Genomic DNA, 18,806 nt, shown 5'->3' on the forward strand with positions numbered 1-18,806 from the left:
TTCCCATCTAATGAGAGAGCAAACTGCTTCTTCTGAAAGCAAGAACAAGAAACTGCAGCTGCACAGTGAACCAAAATACTGAAACTGAATAAGAAATGTCCAAAAAAAGCCCAAAGCTTTTACTTACATTTTACTGGTCTTAGTTCTTTGGAATACAAATGTGACATTTTTATTAGGTTTTTTACCCCTACAGTTTGGTTAAATTGTTAATAACTACTTTGCTCCAGCAATCTCTGAGCCTTTCAGAAGGCAATTCGACTTTGCTAGAGAAAATTTGGTCCAAAAAACTTTTTTCTTGGAAAGAATAGAATAGAATAGAATAGAATAGAATAGAATAGAATAGAATAGAATAGAATAGAATAGAATAGAATAGAATAGGAAGAGACCAGACCAGGTTGGAAAAGACCTTTGAGATCATCAAGTCCAACCTATCACCCAACACCATCTGATCAACTAAACCATGGCACCAAGCACCCCATCCAGTCTCTTCCTAAACACCTCCAGGGATGGGGACTCCACCACCTCCCTGGGCAGCACATCCCAATGGCCAATCTCTCTTTCTGGGAAGAATTTCTTCCTAACATCCAGCCTAAACCTCCCCTGGTGCAGCTTGAGACTGTGTCCTCTTGTTCTGGTGCTGCTTGCCTGGCAGAAGAGACCAACCCCCAAAGAAAGGAACTAGATCCTTAGCTCGTGGAGGAGAGTGAAATTAAGGTCAGTTCTGACCTTAATTCCAACACAGTATTTATAACAATGGGCAGAAGTAGCAGGGCCTTGGTTCTTCACAGAACCACTAAATAAATGGGGGTTGAGAGGGACCTCTGGAGATCCAGAGATGCAACCCCACTGCCAAGGGAGGTTAACCTAGGGCAGGTCACACAGGAACATATCCAGGCAGGTTTTGAATGTCTGCAGAGATGGAGACTCCACCATCTCCCTGGGCAGCCTGGGCCAGTGCTCTGTCACCCTTAAATTAAAGAAGTTCCTCCACATGTTGAAATAGAACTGTCTGTTCAGGTTTGTGCCCATTACCTCCTATGCTGTCACTGGGCACCACTGAAAAAAGCCTGGCCCCATCCTCCTGACCCCCACCCTGAAAGTATTGATCATCATTGATGAGATGTGTACAGATACCTGGGGGGTGGGTGTCAAGTGGAGGGGGGCAATCTCTTTCTGTGGTGCACAGCAGTAAGACAAGAAACAACAGGTACAAGCTTGAACATGAAGAATTCACCTCAACATGAGGAGAAATTTCTCCACTGTGAGGGTGCTGAGCCCTGGAACAGGCTGCCCAGAGAGGCTGTGGAGTCTCCTTCTGTGGAAACTTTCCAAACCCACCTGGATGCATTCCTGCTGGCCTGGATGCAGGCTACCCTGGGTGATCCTGCTCTGGCAGGGCTGGGTGTGGACTCACTGATCTCTGGAGGTCCCTTCCAACCCTCTAATGTTCTGTGATTCCATTGGATCCCTCCTCAGTCTTCTCTTTTCCAGCCTAAAAGGACCCAATTCTCTCAGTCTTTTCATTCTTCATCCACTGCAGTGTAGTAGTAGGGGTTTTACTCTGTTTGGGGTAGGAAAGCAGGCATGTAGCAGCTCTGGAGGTTGGTTGCTTTATCTGTGACACACAGATAACAATCTGTAGCTAGCTGTGCAGTGTGAGGATGCAGGGCTCAACTTGGCACCCCTTGGCAGAATTTTGTCCCACACCAAGTCTGCATGAGTCTGGTGAGACAGGAGGGCCTGCTCCCCACAGCCAGCATCTGATGGATCAGGCTGCAAGTTTTTAATCAGTGCTCACTGAGTGCTTTTTGAAGAGCTAAAGGTTGAGCTGGATCATCTGGCTACAAATAACTCCCACCACCACTCAGCTTATTCCTACTGGTTTAACCTTCTTTTTTTATCCCATGGTAAAATTGTTTCCAAAATAAGCTCTTATCCCATGGGATTTCACTGCAGTGATGGAGTGGAACCTTGTAACGTGTACAGCTACGTGATGCAACGCAGACCTTTTTGATTCCAGCAAGTTTTACTACCTTTCCCCAGAGCAGTTACAGACAAGGAGTAGCAAATTATGCATGTCCCATCAGCTGGGGAATAGCCCTGTTCCTTGCAGTCCAGAAAGCAAACTGTATCCTGGGCTACATCGAAAGCACTGTGTCCAGTTCTGGTGCCCCCAGCACAAGATCAGGACCTGGAGCTGCTGGAGAGGGTGCAGAGGAGGCCATGAAGATGATCAGAGGGATGGAGAACCTCCCCTATGGAGACAGGATGGGAGAATTGGGGCTGTTCAGCCTGGAGAAGAAAAGGCTCCAGGGAGACCTCAGAGCAGCTTTCCAGTACCTGAAGGGGCTCCAGGAGAGCCAGGAAGGGACTTTTGACAAGGGCTGGGTGTAACAGGATGAGGGACAATGGCTTTGAGCTGGGAGATGGGAGACTGAGACTGGAAGGTAGGAAGAAATTCTTTGGAGTGAGGGTGGTGAGACACTGGAACACGTTGCCCAGGAAGGCTGGGGATGCTCCTCCCTGGAGGTGTTCAGGGCCAGGCTGGATGAGGCCTTGAGCAACCTGTGCTGGTGGGAGGTGTCCCTGTCCATGGCAGGGGGTTGGAGCTGGATGATCTTTAAGATCCCTTCCAACCCAAACCATTCTGTGATTCTATGAATTCCTGAACCCTCTCTTGGTAACCAGTTGCCCATAAACTGCTGTTCTTTGATGGAGAGGGCATTTGCTGTATTTAAATCATTCTTATTTGCACTGAAAAATGTGGCAGTTATGAAGAAATAGACCCTGCCAGTTACCCTTCTCTTATTCTCATCCATCCTGATGGATGCCAGGCAATCTGTGGCTTTCCTAGAACATACAAGGCACATGTGCTAAGAAGACTTCACTTACAAGCAGCCAAAGTGAGTGCAACCAAGCAAAAAAAGTGAACAGTTGGTGAAGTGAAATGCATCCCTTGCTTCAGAGAGAAATACAGTGGAATGAAAGCTGCAGTAGACTGGCTTTCCCTTAAGCAGATCTAATTTCAAAATCTGGCCCTGGAGAGATGAACTTTTGCTTTAATTGAGGAGGTGGATCCCAGCTCTTTGTCACTCCATCAATCAGCACCCTTTGCTGTCGCGTTAGCGGCACGCTGCAGAAGGCTGCAGGATTGATTCCCTGCACGTGGAGTAAGGCTTCCTGCCTGGAGCTGCTGGGAGCTGGGGTGGCCTGGCCTCAGCAGCCCCCTGCAGATCCTGTTCTCGTCCATCTGATGCTGGCCAGTATCCTTCAAGGCACAGTCATAGCCCAGGGTCAACTTTCCCCTTGGGAGGCTACAGTTGTTGATGTAAGAGTTGAGGCTTGTTCCTTGCATCTTGTCCATCTCTTTCCTCAGGCATGGGCAGAGCCTTGCCCAAAGATCATTCTGGACCGAGAAAAACTAGGGGAGAGACACTGCTTGGGTTGCAGCCTGATCTTTGGAGTTTTCCATCCTCTAGCTAACATCATGATTTTTGTTTATAGATGTTTCCTTCTCCCTCCCTCCCAGGTACAGACATGAGGTGATCTGTGCTGGACACTGCAGGGAAAAGACAGATGTACTTCTGTCTTTCCGTCCAATCTTCCATGCTGTCCCAACAGCACTGACCCATGTCAGCCCATGGCTTGGATGGGAACACACTGCGATGGGTTAGGAACTGGCTGGAGGGCCGAGCCCAGAGAGTGGTGGTGAATGGTGCCACATCCAGCTGGCAGCCAGTCACCAGTGGTGTGCCCCAGGGATCAGTACTGGGCCCCATGCTCTTTAACATCTTTATTGATGATCTGGACGAGGGCATCGAGTCCATCATCAGTAAATTTGCTGACGACACCAAGCTGGGGGCAGGAGTTGATCTGCTGGAGGGTAGAGAGGCTCTGCAGAGGGACCTCGACAGGCTGGGCAGATGGGCAGAGGCCAACGGCATGAGATTTAACACATCCAAGTGCCGGGTTCTGCACATTGGCCACAGCAACCCCATGCAGAGCTACAGGCTGGGGTCAGAGTGGCTGAGAGCAGTCAGGCTGAGAGGGACCTGGGGGTGCTGGTCGACGGTAGACTGAACATGAGCCTGCAGTGTGCCCAGGCAGCTAAGAGGGCCAATGGCATCCTGGCCTGCATCAGGAACAGTGTGGCCAGCAGGAGCAGGGAGGTCATTCTGCCCCTGTACACTGCACTGGTTAGGCCGCACCTCGAGTACTGTGTCCAGTTCTGGGCCCCTCAGTTTAGGAAGGAGGTTGACTTGCTGGAACGAGTCCAGAGAAGAGCAACAAAGTTGGTGAGGGGTTTGGAACATAAGCCCTACGAGGAGAGGCTGAGGGAGCTGGGGTTGCTTAGCCTGGAGAAGAGGAGACTCAGGGGTGACCTTATTACTCTCTACAACTACCTGAAGGGAGGTTGTAGACAGACGGATGTTGGTCTCTTCTCCCAGGCAAGCAGTACCAGAACAAGAGGACACAGTCTCAGGCTGCGCCAGGGGAGATTCAGGCTGGATGTTAGAAAAAAGTTCTATACAGAAAGAGTGATTGCACATTGGAATGGGCTGCCTGGGGAGGTGGTGGAGTCGCCATCACTGGAGGTTTTTAGGAGAAGACTTGACGGGGTGCTTGGTGCCGTGGGTTAGTTGCTTGGGCGGTGTTGGATTGGTTGATGGGTTGGACGCGATGATCTTGAAGGTCTCTTCCAACCTGGTTTATTCTATGTATTCTATGTATTCTATGTATTCTATTAGTTAGGACTTCAAACGAACTCTTGGTCTTCTCATGGCTCCAAAATCCAGCTGTGTTCAGATTGGATGTTAGGAAGAAGTTGTTCCCCATAAGGGTGGTGAGGGACTGGCACAGGTTGCCCAGGGAGGTGGTGGAAGCCTCATCCCTGGAGGTTTTTGCAGCCAGGTTGGATGTGGCTGTGAGCAAGCTGCTGTAGTGTGAAGTGTCCCTGCCTATGGCAGGAGGGTTGGAACTAGGTGAATCTTGAGGTCCCTTCAAACCCTAACAATTCTATGATTCTGTGTATTCTATGCCTCCACTCTGTCTCCTCCTGTAGCACTGTATTCCCAGGCTTTTCATGTCAGCTTCCAAAATTCACACTGTGGTGGATAGTGTTTTTCATGGGAGGGGTTGTGCTAATGTTTGTGAGATTGAAAATGACAGAAGCACTGTAATGAACAAGGAGAAATCATGAACATGGTGATGAAAACTTCAGACACTGTTTCATTTTAGCTTCCAGACCTGGAAGAAGTGGTTTGTGTTCTGTAGCAGGTGAGGATGCTTAGAGAATCATGGAACAATAGAATGGTTTGGGTTGTAAGGGACCTTAAAGTGCCAATCCCCTGGCATGGGCAGGGACACCTTCCCCTAGCCCAGGTTGTTCAAGGCCTCATCCAACCTGGCCTTGAACACCTCCAGGGTTTCAGTCTCCACAGCTTCTTGGGCAACTTGTTCCAGTGCCTCACCACCTTCATGGGGAAGAATTGCTTCCTGATGGCCAATCTAAATCTACCTTTGAAACCATCACCCTTTGTCCTGTCCCTCCCCAGCTCTCCTGGAGCTCCTTCAGGCACTGGAAGGCTGCTCTAAGGTCTCCCCAGAGCCTTTTCTTCTCCGGGCTGAACAGCCCCAACTCTCACAGCCTGTCCCCTCAGATCATCTTTGTGGCCTCCTCTGAACCTGCCCTAATGGTTCCACATCCTTGTGCTGGGGCGTCCAGAGCTGGACACAGGACTCCAGGCGGGGTCTCTCACTTAATCATCATAAGGGACCCTCAGATTAAATTTGTTGCAGGAATGACATTGTCTCTAGTGCCACAGAGAAGCTGTGTGGCCAGTAGAACTAGAGAGATGCAGACATGCACAGCACTGTAAGCTAGGAGGTACAGCTGACTGCATGTCAGCTGACTTCACTCTGCAGATTGAAGTGCTGTAGTTTATTTTGTGTTTCCTCAGATGTCATAGCCCAGGTGTTAGCTGTCATCCCTGATACTCCTTCCTTCCTCTCCTCACACCTCTGGTTTATCAATGTGTGCTTAAAAATTAACTCAGGGAAGAGTGGAAGCCATGTGAAGAAGGAAAAAATGGTATAGAATAGAACAGAATAAAAAATTAAAATAGAATAGAATAGAATAGAATAGAATAGACCAGACCAGACCAGACCAGACCAGGTTGGAAGAGATCTTCAAGATCATCAAGTCCAACCTATCACCCAGAACCATCTAATCAACTAAACCATGGCACCAAGCACGCCATCAATTCTCCTCCTAAACACTTCCAGGGATGGTGACTCCACCACCTCCCTGGGCAGCACATTCCAATGGCCAATCTCTCCTTCTGGGAAGAACTTCCTAACATCCAGCCTAAGCCTCCCCTGGTGCAGCTTGAGACTGTGTCCTCTTGTTCTGGTGCTGCTTGCCTGGGAGAAGAGACCAACCCCCACCTGGCTACAACCTCCCTAAAAAAATTCTGGAGAGATTGACTGTGGGAGCTGTGCATGCTTCAGAGCTGCTAACAAGCAGGACTGCAGGCACTTCATTCCTCTGCTGTGTGTGGAGGGCAGAGTTTACTCCACTTCTAAGCAGATGCTTTTAAGCATGGGCCCAGCCTCGTGATAATTTACCAGGAGGACATCATCATCTTTGGACCTTTGCCTATAGATTTATTCAGAGTAAAAGGCAGAAGGACCCTTCTGGACAATCTCGAGGGTGAGCAAGAGAAAAGAGTTACTTATAAACTGTTACAAATTGGTGCTGGGTAATGGCTGGAGTGTTGATCAGACAATATAAGAGGGCCCCCAGTGGCTACCGACTTAACAGCTGCATGTAAGTCAGGCAGCGAGCATTTGCTTGTAGCTGCTCTGGTTTTGTTTTTATTGAAGAGCAAGAAGCATAAACATGGGACAGGCAGTCTAGAGGCTGCTTTAAGGGCTGCACTTGTTTCAAGTGTGTATTGAAATGTCAGGGCCTTCCGTGGAGTGAACAAGTTGGGCGTTGAGTTGGGAGCACTAACTGGGCCAGGTCACCCCAAGCAGTGCCTCAGGTAGGGTTGTGGGTGAGGGGATCTCTCCTGCCCACATGTGTTACTCAGCAACCCCACAGTGTGGGGAGCTGGTGCAAAGACAGAGGCTCCCCAAAAGTGAGAACATGCTCAGCACGAAGACAAATGCTGTTTGCTTTTGCAGCTGGTTATCAAGCTAGCTCCTGAGGTAATGGGCTGCACCTCAATTAAAATCTACCTGCCCCCTCCCCTGAAACATTAAATATTTGTGTAAATATTAAACATTTAGAAGAATATCAAATGCATTTGCTTGGAATTGAACTGTGTTTACATTTCCCCACCATCTGAATAAAGATTGCAAATGGAAAGTAATTTGCTTCTGCTGAAATTCTGAGTGCATCAAACTCGTTTGAAGAGGAGGCTGAGGGGGGACCTCATTGCTCTCTACAGCTCCCTGAAAGGAGGTTGCAGTGAGGTGGGGGTTGGGCTGTTCTCCCTCGTCTCAGGTGATGGAAGGAGAGGAAATGGCCTGAAATTGTGCCAGGGGAGAGTTAGATTGGAGATGAGGAAAAAATTCCTTGCTCCAAGAGTGGTCAGGGATTGGAAGAGGCTGCCCAGGGACGTGGTGGAGTCCCCATCCCTGGAGGTGTTGAAGAAACCTGTGGCCATGGCACTGCTGGACATGGTTTAGTGGCCATGGTGGTGTTGGGTTGATCACTGGACTAGAACATCTTGGAGGCCTTATCCAACTGAAACAGTGCAGTGGTTCTGTGACTCTTTCCTCTACCAGCAGTGGGTAGACCATCCTCACCCGTGTTGCAGGGTCTTAACTGCGCCCAAACTCACATCCTGGCTCTGTCAGGGCAACAGTAAGCAGCAGTTGTGTGCTGTATAGTGAGTACTTTGTTCTTGCCTCCCCGATGGAGTTGTTGGATCCCTAATGCGAAGGACGTGCTGACTTGTTTTACGACGTACCGCGGCAGGGAATGCAGTGCGGAGGTTTCAGTTAGATTTGGAAGAGTGCAGGCTTTATATTAAAGGTTCATTTCTTTTTCATCGTTCAGCTCACTCATTTGCACTGTAATGTACTTTCCCATTCCTCCTCCTGATAGTTGCTGCTTTTCTACCTATTTTGCAAGCCATATTTTAAGTCCAAATCCATACAGCGGCTGGCTGAAATTCCGTAGCGTTGCTTATTTCTTCCCTATAACTCTTAATAAAAAATAGGGCTGTGCCAACCTATTATATCCTTAATAGAATATTCTAATGGTTATTAAATCAATTGACTCTGAATCTCACTTTAATAAATGAGTCAGACAGTATTTTCCAATTACTGTCAGCCGCCACCTTTCCAAAGAGCAGATTATTTTGATTGAATTTTTTAAAGCTGTTCAGCACATTTTTTTTCCCCTTACTTCTTTTTTTCCCTTCTTTTTTTTCCACCCCCCCTCTTTCTTTTTATTTAGTTTTTTTTCCCCTCCCTGAGAAGAGCAAAGAGCAGTAGCTCTGTTCTGCAGAGAAGGAGAGCGTCTCGGTCTGTACCTGATGCTCCGGTCCCCTCCAGATTTATCCCAAGTGAAAGCTGAGAATGTGGCATTTCACTGGCTTGTTATTTATTAATGGGATCATACTTTGCACTTCCAGAGCACCCTATCAAATTGTTTGCTACACATGAAAAGCAAGACAGGGGCCAGTGTGTAAACAGAGCCCTTTGCATCCTCTTTCTGCATCTGGCACCTCCGCAAGAGCAGCCACACCCTGGCTCTTCCATGCCGGGGAAGATAAGGCACTGGCCCTGCTTGGAAATTCTCAGTGGAGAGCAGAGCTCAGGGACAAGGCCTTATCCCCTCATCCTTCTGCAGTGCTGTATGACCCCAGCAAGCAGGCAGTTGTGTGCCTGGCTGTGTTACCTTAAACCTTTCCAAAGGCAGCTGGCAGTGATTCTGGGTCTTCTGTGTATTGTGGATAGTCCTGGACTCATCTCCAGCTCCGCCGTCCCACTTGTATTAAAAATCTTAGGGGATACTAATTAGGTCAGCCTATTAAAGGAGAAATTAAAAATTAACACCTCTCCTTTAAAGATGGGTAGTCTGAGAGACACAGGCTGTGCTGCCATGCCCAAGGTGGTGAGAGTAAGTCACTACTGGAGTTTGGAATGGAACCCAGCACTCCCAGCTCTCTGCCAGTGCTGTACAACCTTCTCTGTCTCCCTTACATTTAAACCACTTTGGCCTCACAGTCCTGAATTCAAGGACTGGAGCCTTGCCCTTTGTTCCAAAGATGTAGCACAGAGCCCACAAGGTGGGTGAAGAGGAGTTGTGAGGGGAAGAGTTTGCAACCTGAATAGTCTGACTTGGGGTGGGAAAAAGTGATTCTCTCAGTTATACAAATGTAGTCACATTTTAAATTTGGTCTTTAGAACTAGGAGACTAAAAAACATTTTCTTTTTAAGAGGCAGCTTAGATTCTGCACAAATTGATGTCTCTTTGCCTGGGGAAGTTTCCTATCTGCCCCAGGCAAGTGGGTGAGGGGATTTTTCAAGCCCTGTTTATAAGCCTTTAGGAAAATCAGATTTGCAAGATGCAGGAATCAAAGAGGTTTTGATGTTTGTGGCCAGGAGATCACCTTGGATCTGGGTGGTTTGGGAAATACAAGAGGGTCACATCTAGTGGGGTTCAGTTCCTCTTGAACAAGTACAAATAGAGTGTAACTGAAATTAGCTCTCCCTCAGCATCAGGGGCACGTGCCTTTATTCCTCCTTTCTCCTCATTAGCTAAGGTAATGGGAAGCCTTCTCTGTCTTCTGCAGCTCCATAGAAAAATATTTCTTTTTAGGAAGTCTTTCTGCCCTGGAATGTTTGAAGAGCTCACCACTCAGTGTTCCCCTGCTCAAGAATGATTAGCATGGTTCATTTACACTTTGCCAACAGTAACTCTGTGATTTGAGGACTGCCATCGATTATCTTCACCTTGACATGTGGAAGATCCTGAGATGGAGCTCCCTTTGTCCTAATTCCTTTGGCTGTGTGTGTCAGCACAAACAGTTTGATGAAGAAACTTCACCCTGCAGGCTTTCTAGCTCCTGATTACCCATGGTGGGGACTTGCACTGTCTTCACAGGTCTCTGCTGGGTAACGACCTGACTGGGTGAGGATCTGGATGCAGGAGACAGGATCTGATCACTTGTGGCAGTCTGTACATCCCTCATAATTGATTTGCAAGTTCAAGGAAGAGGAGGCATTGAAATATGACCCTTATTGAGCCCTTCCTTCTCTTTGCAGTTCTCTGTTCTGCAGCTTTGCCCACAGCTGTGCGTTGCTGCTTGTTGGCAGAGCATGGCCTACAGCCTGCCTCACAGGATGTGGCCATCTCTCTTCGATGGGCAGACTGCTGCATGCCAGGCTCATTTCCCTCCTGCTCCCCTTCACAGTGCTTGCACGGACCATACCTGGCTTCTCTCAGCAGCAGCAGAAGCAGGACACACTGGAAGGGTTTGTCAGTGATGGTGGAAAACCCCAAGTCCCAGGCAGCTCTTGAGAATCCGCAGCAATGTTTCCCTACTGAAGAAATAGTTCACATAGAGTTGCTAAGTGGTTGCTAGTGTGTCTATGAAGAGTCAGGAAAGATGTCACCTGCCTGATGAGAAGGTATCACCAACCCCTAATGTGCCCCCAGGAGCCTTCTGCACCAGGAGTGTGCAGCCAACAGTACCTGACCACCAGTGTGTCTGGCTGGATGGGACATGGACCTCAGCAGCCTGTGCTCCACTGCCTCCATATCTGAGTCTCTCCAGAGAAGCTGTGGTGGCAAACCAGCTGAGATTGGCATGAGTTTTTTCTTGAGTTGGTACTGATAGCTGTCCTCAGCAGGTCCAGCTATAAATTGGTAGGGAGCAAGCACAGAATGAAAGGCAGCAAAGTTCTGCTGTCTGATGTGGGTAACAGAAACAGGCACCTCAGTGGCAATGGTCTGTGGGCACAGGGTTGCTGGGACCACTGAGCTTCTCCAGCCAGAGCAGAGCTGCTGTTTCACAGCCCTGATAGCTCTTCAGCAGGACCACTGGAGAGTACTTTCATGAGGGACTGGGTGGAAGAGGAAGGGAGGTCAATGGTTTGTCTTGTGAGCGAGCAGGCAACACTGGGCCATGTTTGTCCATACCTGTGGCAACACTGTGTTGAGCTAAGACTGACAGGAAGAGAGGAGAGTTAGGCCACATGCTAGTGTGTCCACTTGAAACCGCAGAAGTGGGGTCCTACATTCCTGTCATAGTTGCTTCACGAAGAACAGAGATTTACCATGGAAGGCAATAGAGACCCCATCTGTGTGGAGATTATGTGAGGCAGATGTTCAGTGAAGAGAGAGCTCCCTAGTTACAGGTTGTTGTCAGGGGAGGAAGTTCTGCAGTCAGTATTTTCACCTATTTTCTCCAAAGGAGACACCACACCAATCTGCCCTTCTCAGGCTTCAATCCAGTGCCCCTTGTCCTATAGTGACAGGACTGCAAGTTTTTGTAGAAAGTCCCTTCTAGCTTTCTTGTAGCCCCTTCAGGTGCTGGAAGGCTGCTCTAAGGTCTCTCCCGAGCCTTCTGTCTCCAGGCTGAACAGCCCCAACTCTCTCAGCCTGATTCCATAGAATACATAGAATACATAGAATAAACCAGATTGGAAGAGACCTTCAAGATCATCGCGTCCAACCCATCAACCAATCCAACACCACCCAAACAACTAGCCCACGGCACCAAGCACCCCATCAAGTCTCCTCCTGAAAACCTCCAGTGATGGCGACTCCACCACCTCCCCAGGCAGCCCATTCCAATGGGCAATCACTCTTTCTGTATAGAACTTTTTCCTAACATCTAGCCTGAACCTCCCCTGGAGGTTCTGCAACTCTCTGATCATCCTTGTGCCCTCCTCTGGAGCCTCTCCAGCAGCTCCAGGTTCTTCTTGTGCTGGGGGCCCCAGAACTGGAGGCAGTGCTGCAGGTGGGGTCTCAGCAGAGCAGAGGGGCAGAATCCCCTCCCTGTGCTGCTGTTCTCCCTGCTGTGGATGCAGCTCAGCACACAGCTGTCTGCTGGGCTGCCAGCAACTATTGCAGGTTCATGTTGAGTTTTTCATCAACTGGTACCCCAAGTCCTTCTCCTCCAGACTGCTCTTGAGCCACTCCTCAGTGAGCCTTGATTTATGCTTGGGCCTGCCCTGAGCTGCTCTCTGCTCTCACCCTCTACAGCAGCTGCATGATCTTGGGTCAGGATGGTCACTGATCACTGCACGCAGCCCTGTGTGGCAGGGGGTGGGCAGCATTTAGGTGTTTGGGGTGGGCAGGACACTCTCCTAAATCACTCCTTTTCCACCTGAGCAATGGCAGGGAGCTGTGCCAGTCTCCAGGCATTTCATTCCCTCCTGGATTTTGCTAATCAGATACAGTATTTACCTGGAGATCAATGCACCTGGTGTAGCACACTGGTGACATACAGAAGGACCTTTTCTAAGCGGCGCTGTGGGAATTGAGGCCTCTGCAGCAGGGCTGGAAGCCACTTCTTACCTAGCAACTGTTTCTAAGTAGGACAGCCGTTGACTGCCCTCATGGCAGAGTGGATGAATCCTGCAGCACCCTCAGGAAGGGAACCTGGTGCCAGGCACCAGCCGGCCTTCAGAGGACAATGGGAGGAAGCGGAGGAACAAGCGGCAGGGAGTGGGAAGGGTTTTAAAGCCACAGGATGTTGACGGGAAAGCTGCGTCAGGAGGTGCACAGGGACCTTCCTGGGCTGCTAAGAGGAGAAATGCAAATAAAGGGGGGGAAGAAAATCCTGGATTGTCAGAAAGGGAGCTGGGAAATCCTGTGGCTTGTAAAAGGTTTTGCTTATGCCCCTGGGACTGGAAACGTGGAGCAGGAGTGCTGGGAGGGTCCCAACAACCCTCCTGTCTCATGCTGGTTATGAGAAGCTCCACATCGAGTGCCCAAAATGGGATGCACTCACAGCTCTTACCCCTGGTAGACAGGATGATCAGCCTTACTGGTCAGCCTCACATCCCTCATACTGGAACAGGCTCCCCAGAGAGGTTGTGGAGTCTCCTCTGGAGACTGTGTTCCTGTGTGACCTACCCTAGATGATCCTGCTCTTGCAGGGGGTGGGACTCAATGATCTCCAGAGGTCACTTACAACCCCTACCCTTCTGTGATTCTGTGATGCTGTGTGTAAATGTACTTGGTGGTGATCAAGTGGCTCTGCTAAGAGGTGGTGCCTCAGGTCCTACTCATCATTTCCTGATGAAGTCTAATGCATTCTGCTTGCTGCTGGCTGTATGTGGAAGATCTGTGCTGGTGTGCACAATTAAGCTTTGTAAACTCTGAAACCTTCAGGTAGGAGAACACTTCAGCAGCTGTAGGTGCTGAGGGACCTCCTGAGCTTAGGAAAACAAAACATCTCTTCAGCTCCTAGGTTGTGTTGGACTTGCTCTTTGAGAAGAGCTGTGTTGAATTTCACTTTTCCTTTGATTTCTCCTGCAGATGAAGGACTGAACCATGAATGCAAACTCTGCAATCAGACATTCGACTCTCCTGCCAAACTCCAGTGCCACCTGATAGAGCACAGCTTTGAAGGCATGGGGGGAACCTTCAAATGTCCAGTGTGCTTTACAGGTAGGAGGCCATTGCTGCTTGTCCCAGTCACACTGACTCTTGCAGAACTCCACTTACAGCTGTGTCACACATGCTGGCTTTAGGTCAGTTTTAGGAGGGAGCAGTACATTTGTGCTCATTAGTAATGTTAATTAGAAATGCTTTAGGAAGATAAGCTCACTGGAAGGGCAGGCATCTGTCTGTAAGAACAGCATTTCTGGCTTTCTGTAATTGCACAAGTGACAGTCTGATACAGAATACAGAATTAACCAGGTTGGAAAAGACCATCAAGTCCAACCTATCACCCAGCATCATCTGATCAACTAAACCATGGCACCGAGTGCCTCATCCAGGCTCTTTTTAAACACCTCCAGTGATGGTGACTCCACCACCTCCCTGGGCAGCGCAATTCCAATGGCCAATCCACAGTGTGACATTCATTACCTTCACATTCCAAACTCACCAAGGTTGAAACTCCCCATAAATTTGTGCTTTAGAGCTGCAGATGTTTCACCTAAAATGAAACAACTGGAAGCAGAACCATGCAACCCAGCTAGGCATAGCCTGTGCAGCAACATTCTCCTCTGCTCGGGTATGAACTGGTCTGCCTGCACACATTCATTGGCTCGTGGTGAGAAGAAACACCCTTGTAAAGTGCTTTAGAAAGCAATCCATGCTTTCTAGCCACAAGTCAAGTTCTACTCTCCCCTGACACAAGTCCAAGTGTGGAATAATCCTCCCCAAGTCAGTGGTGTTACTCAGTAGTAAAACCCAAGTGAGAAAATAACTTGACCCAGTGGGGCTAAGCACTGCGGTGTTTGGGTCATAATGAGGAACAGAAAAATGCTGTTGTTGGAAATGAAAACACATTAAAAGGATGCCTACAGAGCTGTGAGCTTTTTTAAGGACTTCCTAATAGAACATTTCATAAAATGATAACCTAAAACACAAGCGTTAATATGTGGCTTACATGCCCAATTTTGCTTTACAAGATGAAAATCAAAGATAATCACAAACATGACAAAACACACTTCGGGTATTCTGGCATCAATGGCACGCTAATTCTGGAAGCCATTCAAGGTTTCTGTTCTCCATTAATGGGAGTGAAGGATTTTCATTGATAGGCAAATAGCCCCTTTAATACCCTCCTTTTACTTCTCTTTGTTTGGCAGCTCCCCTCCCAGTAAAACCTCGGTGTGTGCACCGCGGAGGAAAACGAGCGCCGAGTTTTTCATCTCTGGGATAGAGTGGCTGGCGATGGTTATTACCTCGCTGCCTTCAGATTTCACACATTTCTCTGGCTTGTGCAATTAAAAAAACACAGAGTTCATCTTCACTGCACAGCTTGGCACAGTCGTGTCTGAGCACGGGGAGAGACGCCCTGAACACTGCCTGTTAGGAGGCTGGGATCAGGAATTCTATCACTGAGGCTTTTTTAAAATTATTCTTTTAGTTTGAATACTTTTACTACTTCTAAAAATACTTTTACTACTTTTTTCCTTACTTTCTTTCTCTTTTTCTTTTTCTCTTTTCCTTTTTCTCTTTCCTTTTTCTTTTTCTCTTTCCTTTTCATTTTTCTTTTTCTTTTTTCTTTTTTCATTTTCCCTTTCCCTTTCCCTTTCCCTTTCATTTTTCTTTTTCTTTTTTTATTTTCCCTTTCCCTTTCCCTTTCCCTTTCCCTTTCCCTTTCCTTTTCATTTTTTTTCTTTTTTTCATTTTCCTTTTCCTTTTCCCTTTCCCTTTCCTTTTTTCTTTCCCTTTCCCTTTCCCTTTCCTTTTTTCTTTCCCTTTTTCTTTCCCTTTTTCTTTTTTCTTCTTTTCCTTTTTCTTTTTTCTTTTTTCTTTTTCTTTTTCTTTTTCTTTTTCCTTTTCTTTTCCTTTTCCTTTTCCTTTTCCTTCTCCTTTCTTTTTCTTTTTTCTTATTTCTTTTTCTTTTTTCTTTTTCTTTTTCTTCTTCTTTTTCTTTCCCTTTTTCTTTTCCTTTTCCTTTTTCTTTTTTCCTTTTCCATTTCCTTTTCCTTTTTCTTTTTCTTTCTTTTTATTTTTCTTTTTCAGTCTTAATACTGATGCTAAAGATTTTTCTTCCACCTTGACTTTGTGTACACATTATGACATGATCTTTTTGTACTATCATGATCTTCACGTTTAGGGGAGTTGTTAACACACAGTGACAACTTGCTTGTACAATTGTGGTGGCTGGCAAAGCCCTGTGAGGTAATCAGGCCCAACCCTCAACCCAACACCACCATGGTCATTAAGCCATGCCCCAAAATGCCACACCCAATCCCTTCTTGAACACCTCCAGGGATGGGGACTCCACCACCTCCCTGGGCAGCCTGTGCCAAGCCCTGACCACCCTTGCAGCAAAGACATTTTTCCTCATCTCCAACTTGACCCTCCCCTGGCACAATTCCAGGCCATTTCCCCTCATTCTATCACCTGAGACTAGGGTGCAGAGCCCAACCCCCACCTCACTGCAGCCTCCTCTCAGGGAGCTGTAGAGAGCAATGAGGTCTCCCCTCACCCTCCTCCACACTAAACACCCCCAGCTCCCTCAGCTGCTCCTCCCCAACCCTCTTCTCCAGACCCTTGCTCAGCTTTTTTTGCCCTTTTCTGGACCTCCTCCAGCACCTCGTTTTCTCCAGACCCTTCACCACCTTCTCTGCCCTATACACCCTCATTGCTTATGTAAGGAGAACCCACTGATGGTTCTCCTCACGAGCCAGATCCCTGATAAAACTAATCCTTCAGTTCTGAGGCAGCAGCCTTCTGCAGTGTGTTAAGGAGTGGGGAGGTAAGTCGATTGCAGTTTGTGCAAATCACTTTTTGCTGATGGGGTAAATAGACAGCGAGCATTAATCATAAACAAAGGGGCTTTATTAGCAATATGCCCTTCAATTGTTTCAACATGTCTTGCTAGAATATTAAGCAGGAGGAAAAAATCACCAATATAAGTTTTATATGGAAAATGGAATCTGATCTTTTCTCCCTATTTTTTTTTTTTAACGTCAGGGTAATGAGAAATGTGATTAAAATGTATGACTCAGAAGAACAATATTCTGATGGTTTGGGTTTTGGTGGCTTTTTGTTGCTTTGTTGTTTTTTTTTTTTTCCTGTTGCTTTGCAATTAGAATAGTTTTAATGATTAGGAGTGGAGTCAAAGTCAAATGCCAGCATCTTTAATAAATCCTTCCCCTGCCTATACAGATTAATATTGTAGATGCAAACTTTTTTAGGTCACAGTGCACCAGGCATCCATCAGAAGTCAGAGCTGCCAACCCAAACACTGCCTCTGGCATATACAATTTAATTATTAATAGTATGTCTCCTAGGTAAACTGTTACACAGTCTTAGGGCCTTGTTTTGTAGTCATTAAAATTGAACATGTTTATATTATTGAAACCCTCGCATTCCGTCTGTAGGCAGAGCTGATCTTAAAGTATCCAAAGAGAATTTACCTGCAGTTCTGTTTCACATTTAGAGACATTGCCCCAGTGTAGCTGTGGGATATAATTTTTAGCATTAACACATTTAAATACAGAGCTGTTTGTTAGATTTCACTTTAGGCACACAAAGTAAACAGCACTTTGGCATCCCTGCTCTGCAGACCTGTTGGTTGCTAGGAAATAAGTTTTGTGTGTGTGTGCAGTAAGCATGAAGGAATCATTCTGAAGAGAAAATGGCATTTTTAGGTACTTTATGTTTCAAATCATAGATAGGATTGTGAGGGTTGGAAGGGACTTCAAGGGTCATCTAGTTCCAACACCTCACACTGCATCAGGCAGCTCAGAGCCACATCCAGCCTAGCTGCAAAAATCTCCAGGGATGAGGCTTCCACCACCCCCCTGGGCAACCTGTGCCAGTCTCTCACCACCCTCATGGGGAACAACTTCTTCTTAACATCCAATCTGAATCCACCCACTTCTAGTTTTGCTCCATTCCCCCCAGTCCTATCACTACCTGACATCCTAAAAAGTCCCTCACCAGCTTCATTGTTTGCTCTCTTAGGGTCTTTTAACCTATTTAAATTGATTTCAGGAGAGGGATCCTGCTTTGTAAATAACTTGTGTTCACTGATACCCATTAGAACAATTAATTTCAGGAGAAGGATCACACTTTGGAGGTAACTTGTGTTCACTGATCCCTATTGGAGCTAGGCTGCAATGTGAAATCAGAGTGATTTTACCTCTTGGAATCTCTGAGTCAGTGGGAAATTGTTTATCTTAGCCTCTTCGCCTGCAATATGAAATAATGCAAAGCTTGTTGTTTGTTTAACATTGCAGTGTTTGTCCAAGCAAACAAGTTGCAGCAGCATATTTTCTCAGCCCATGGACAAGAGGACAAGATCTATGACTGCACACAGTGCCCACAGAAGTTCTTCTTCCAAACAGAGCTGCAGGTACCACACTTGGCACTTGGGGGTTATAATTGCATTATGTATTTGATGGCTGGGTTCAGAGCTTGACTTGCAATGACCTCTGATACTTTCTCATCATCAGGATGGGAATGAGAGGAGGACAAGAGAAATTAGACTAGACTAGACTAGGCTAGACTAGAATGGAATAGAATAGAATAGAATAGAATAGGACAGAATAGAATAGAATAGATTACAGCTGATTCAACCCATGCTGCTTCTAAAAGGCGGTGGCAGAAAGCCACTTGCTACAGACCTGAATTTCAGGAGCCACCTTTGTGTTCTTGCTCTGTAGGTTGTTGCAGCTCAAGAAATAGGCATCCTGGGTTTTTTTGTGTTTGGTATCTATAAAACATTTACTGAAGCAGTGAAATGGAAAATAAGAGTATCCTTTTGTCTCTAAATGTGAGAAACTAAGCACTGAAGTAGGAGTGTAGGGGAGGGGGGAAGTAGACACAATTTATCTTGGTTTACCTGCTGGCCATTTCTCATAAATACTAACCTGGTGAGGAAAAAAGTTAAAGGGTCAGATGGATGGCTCAGGTCTCTTGTGTGCTGTTGTCAGACTTGTGATGATACTGGTCACTAATGGTAAACAAGAGGACAGAGAGGGAGAAATAAATGTTGGACAAGAGCTGAAAATAATTTTGGATAAAGGGACTATTGACTCTGTATTTAAACATTCTGCACTGCTTGGCTTGCAGTGGGAAGTGGTGATGTGTTATTCCTGACTTTGAGACAGCAGCACAAAAGTGTTTCCCAGCTGAAGTA

At 47.0% G+C, this 18,806-nt stretch overlaps 1 protein-coding gene across 12 annotated transcripts in view; it reads left to right on the plus strand.

Moving 5' to 3' along the window:
- Nucleotides 1–18,806, plus strand: part of ZNF521 (zinc finger protein 521) — a 336,867-nt gene that overhangs the window by 276,654 nt on the left and 41,407 nt on the right. For all 12 annotated transcript variants that reach the window (XM_054179658.1, XM_054179666.1, XM_054179667.1 and 9 more), the window contains 2 exons: nucleotides 13,511–13,642; nucleotides 17,905–18,020. In XM_054179658.1, the coding sequence (XP_054035633.1) occupies nucleotides 13,511–13,642; nucleotides 17,905–18,020 (248 nt within the window). The remainder of the gene's footprint in view (nucleotides 1–13,510; nucleotides 13,643–17,904; nucleotides 18,021–18,806) is intronic.

Source organism: Dryobates pubescens, chromosome 3 (genome assembly GCF_014839835.1).
Source record: "Dryobates pubescens isolate bDryPub1 chromosome 3, bDryPub1.pri, whole genome shotgun sequence".
In the NCBI taxonomy this organism is placed as follows: Eukaryota; Metazoa; Chordata; class Aves; order Piciformes; family Picidae; genus Dryobates; species Dryobates pubescens.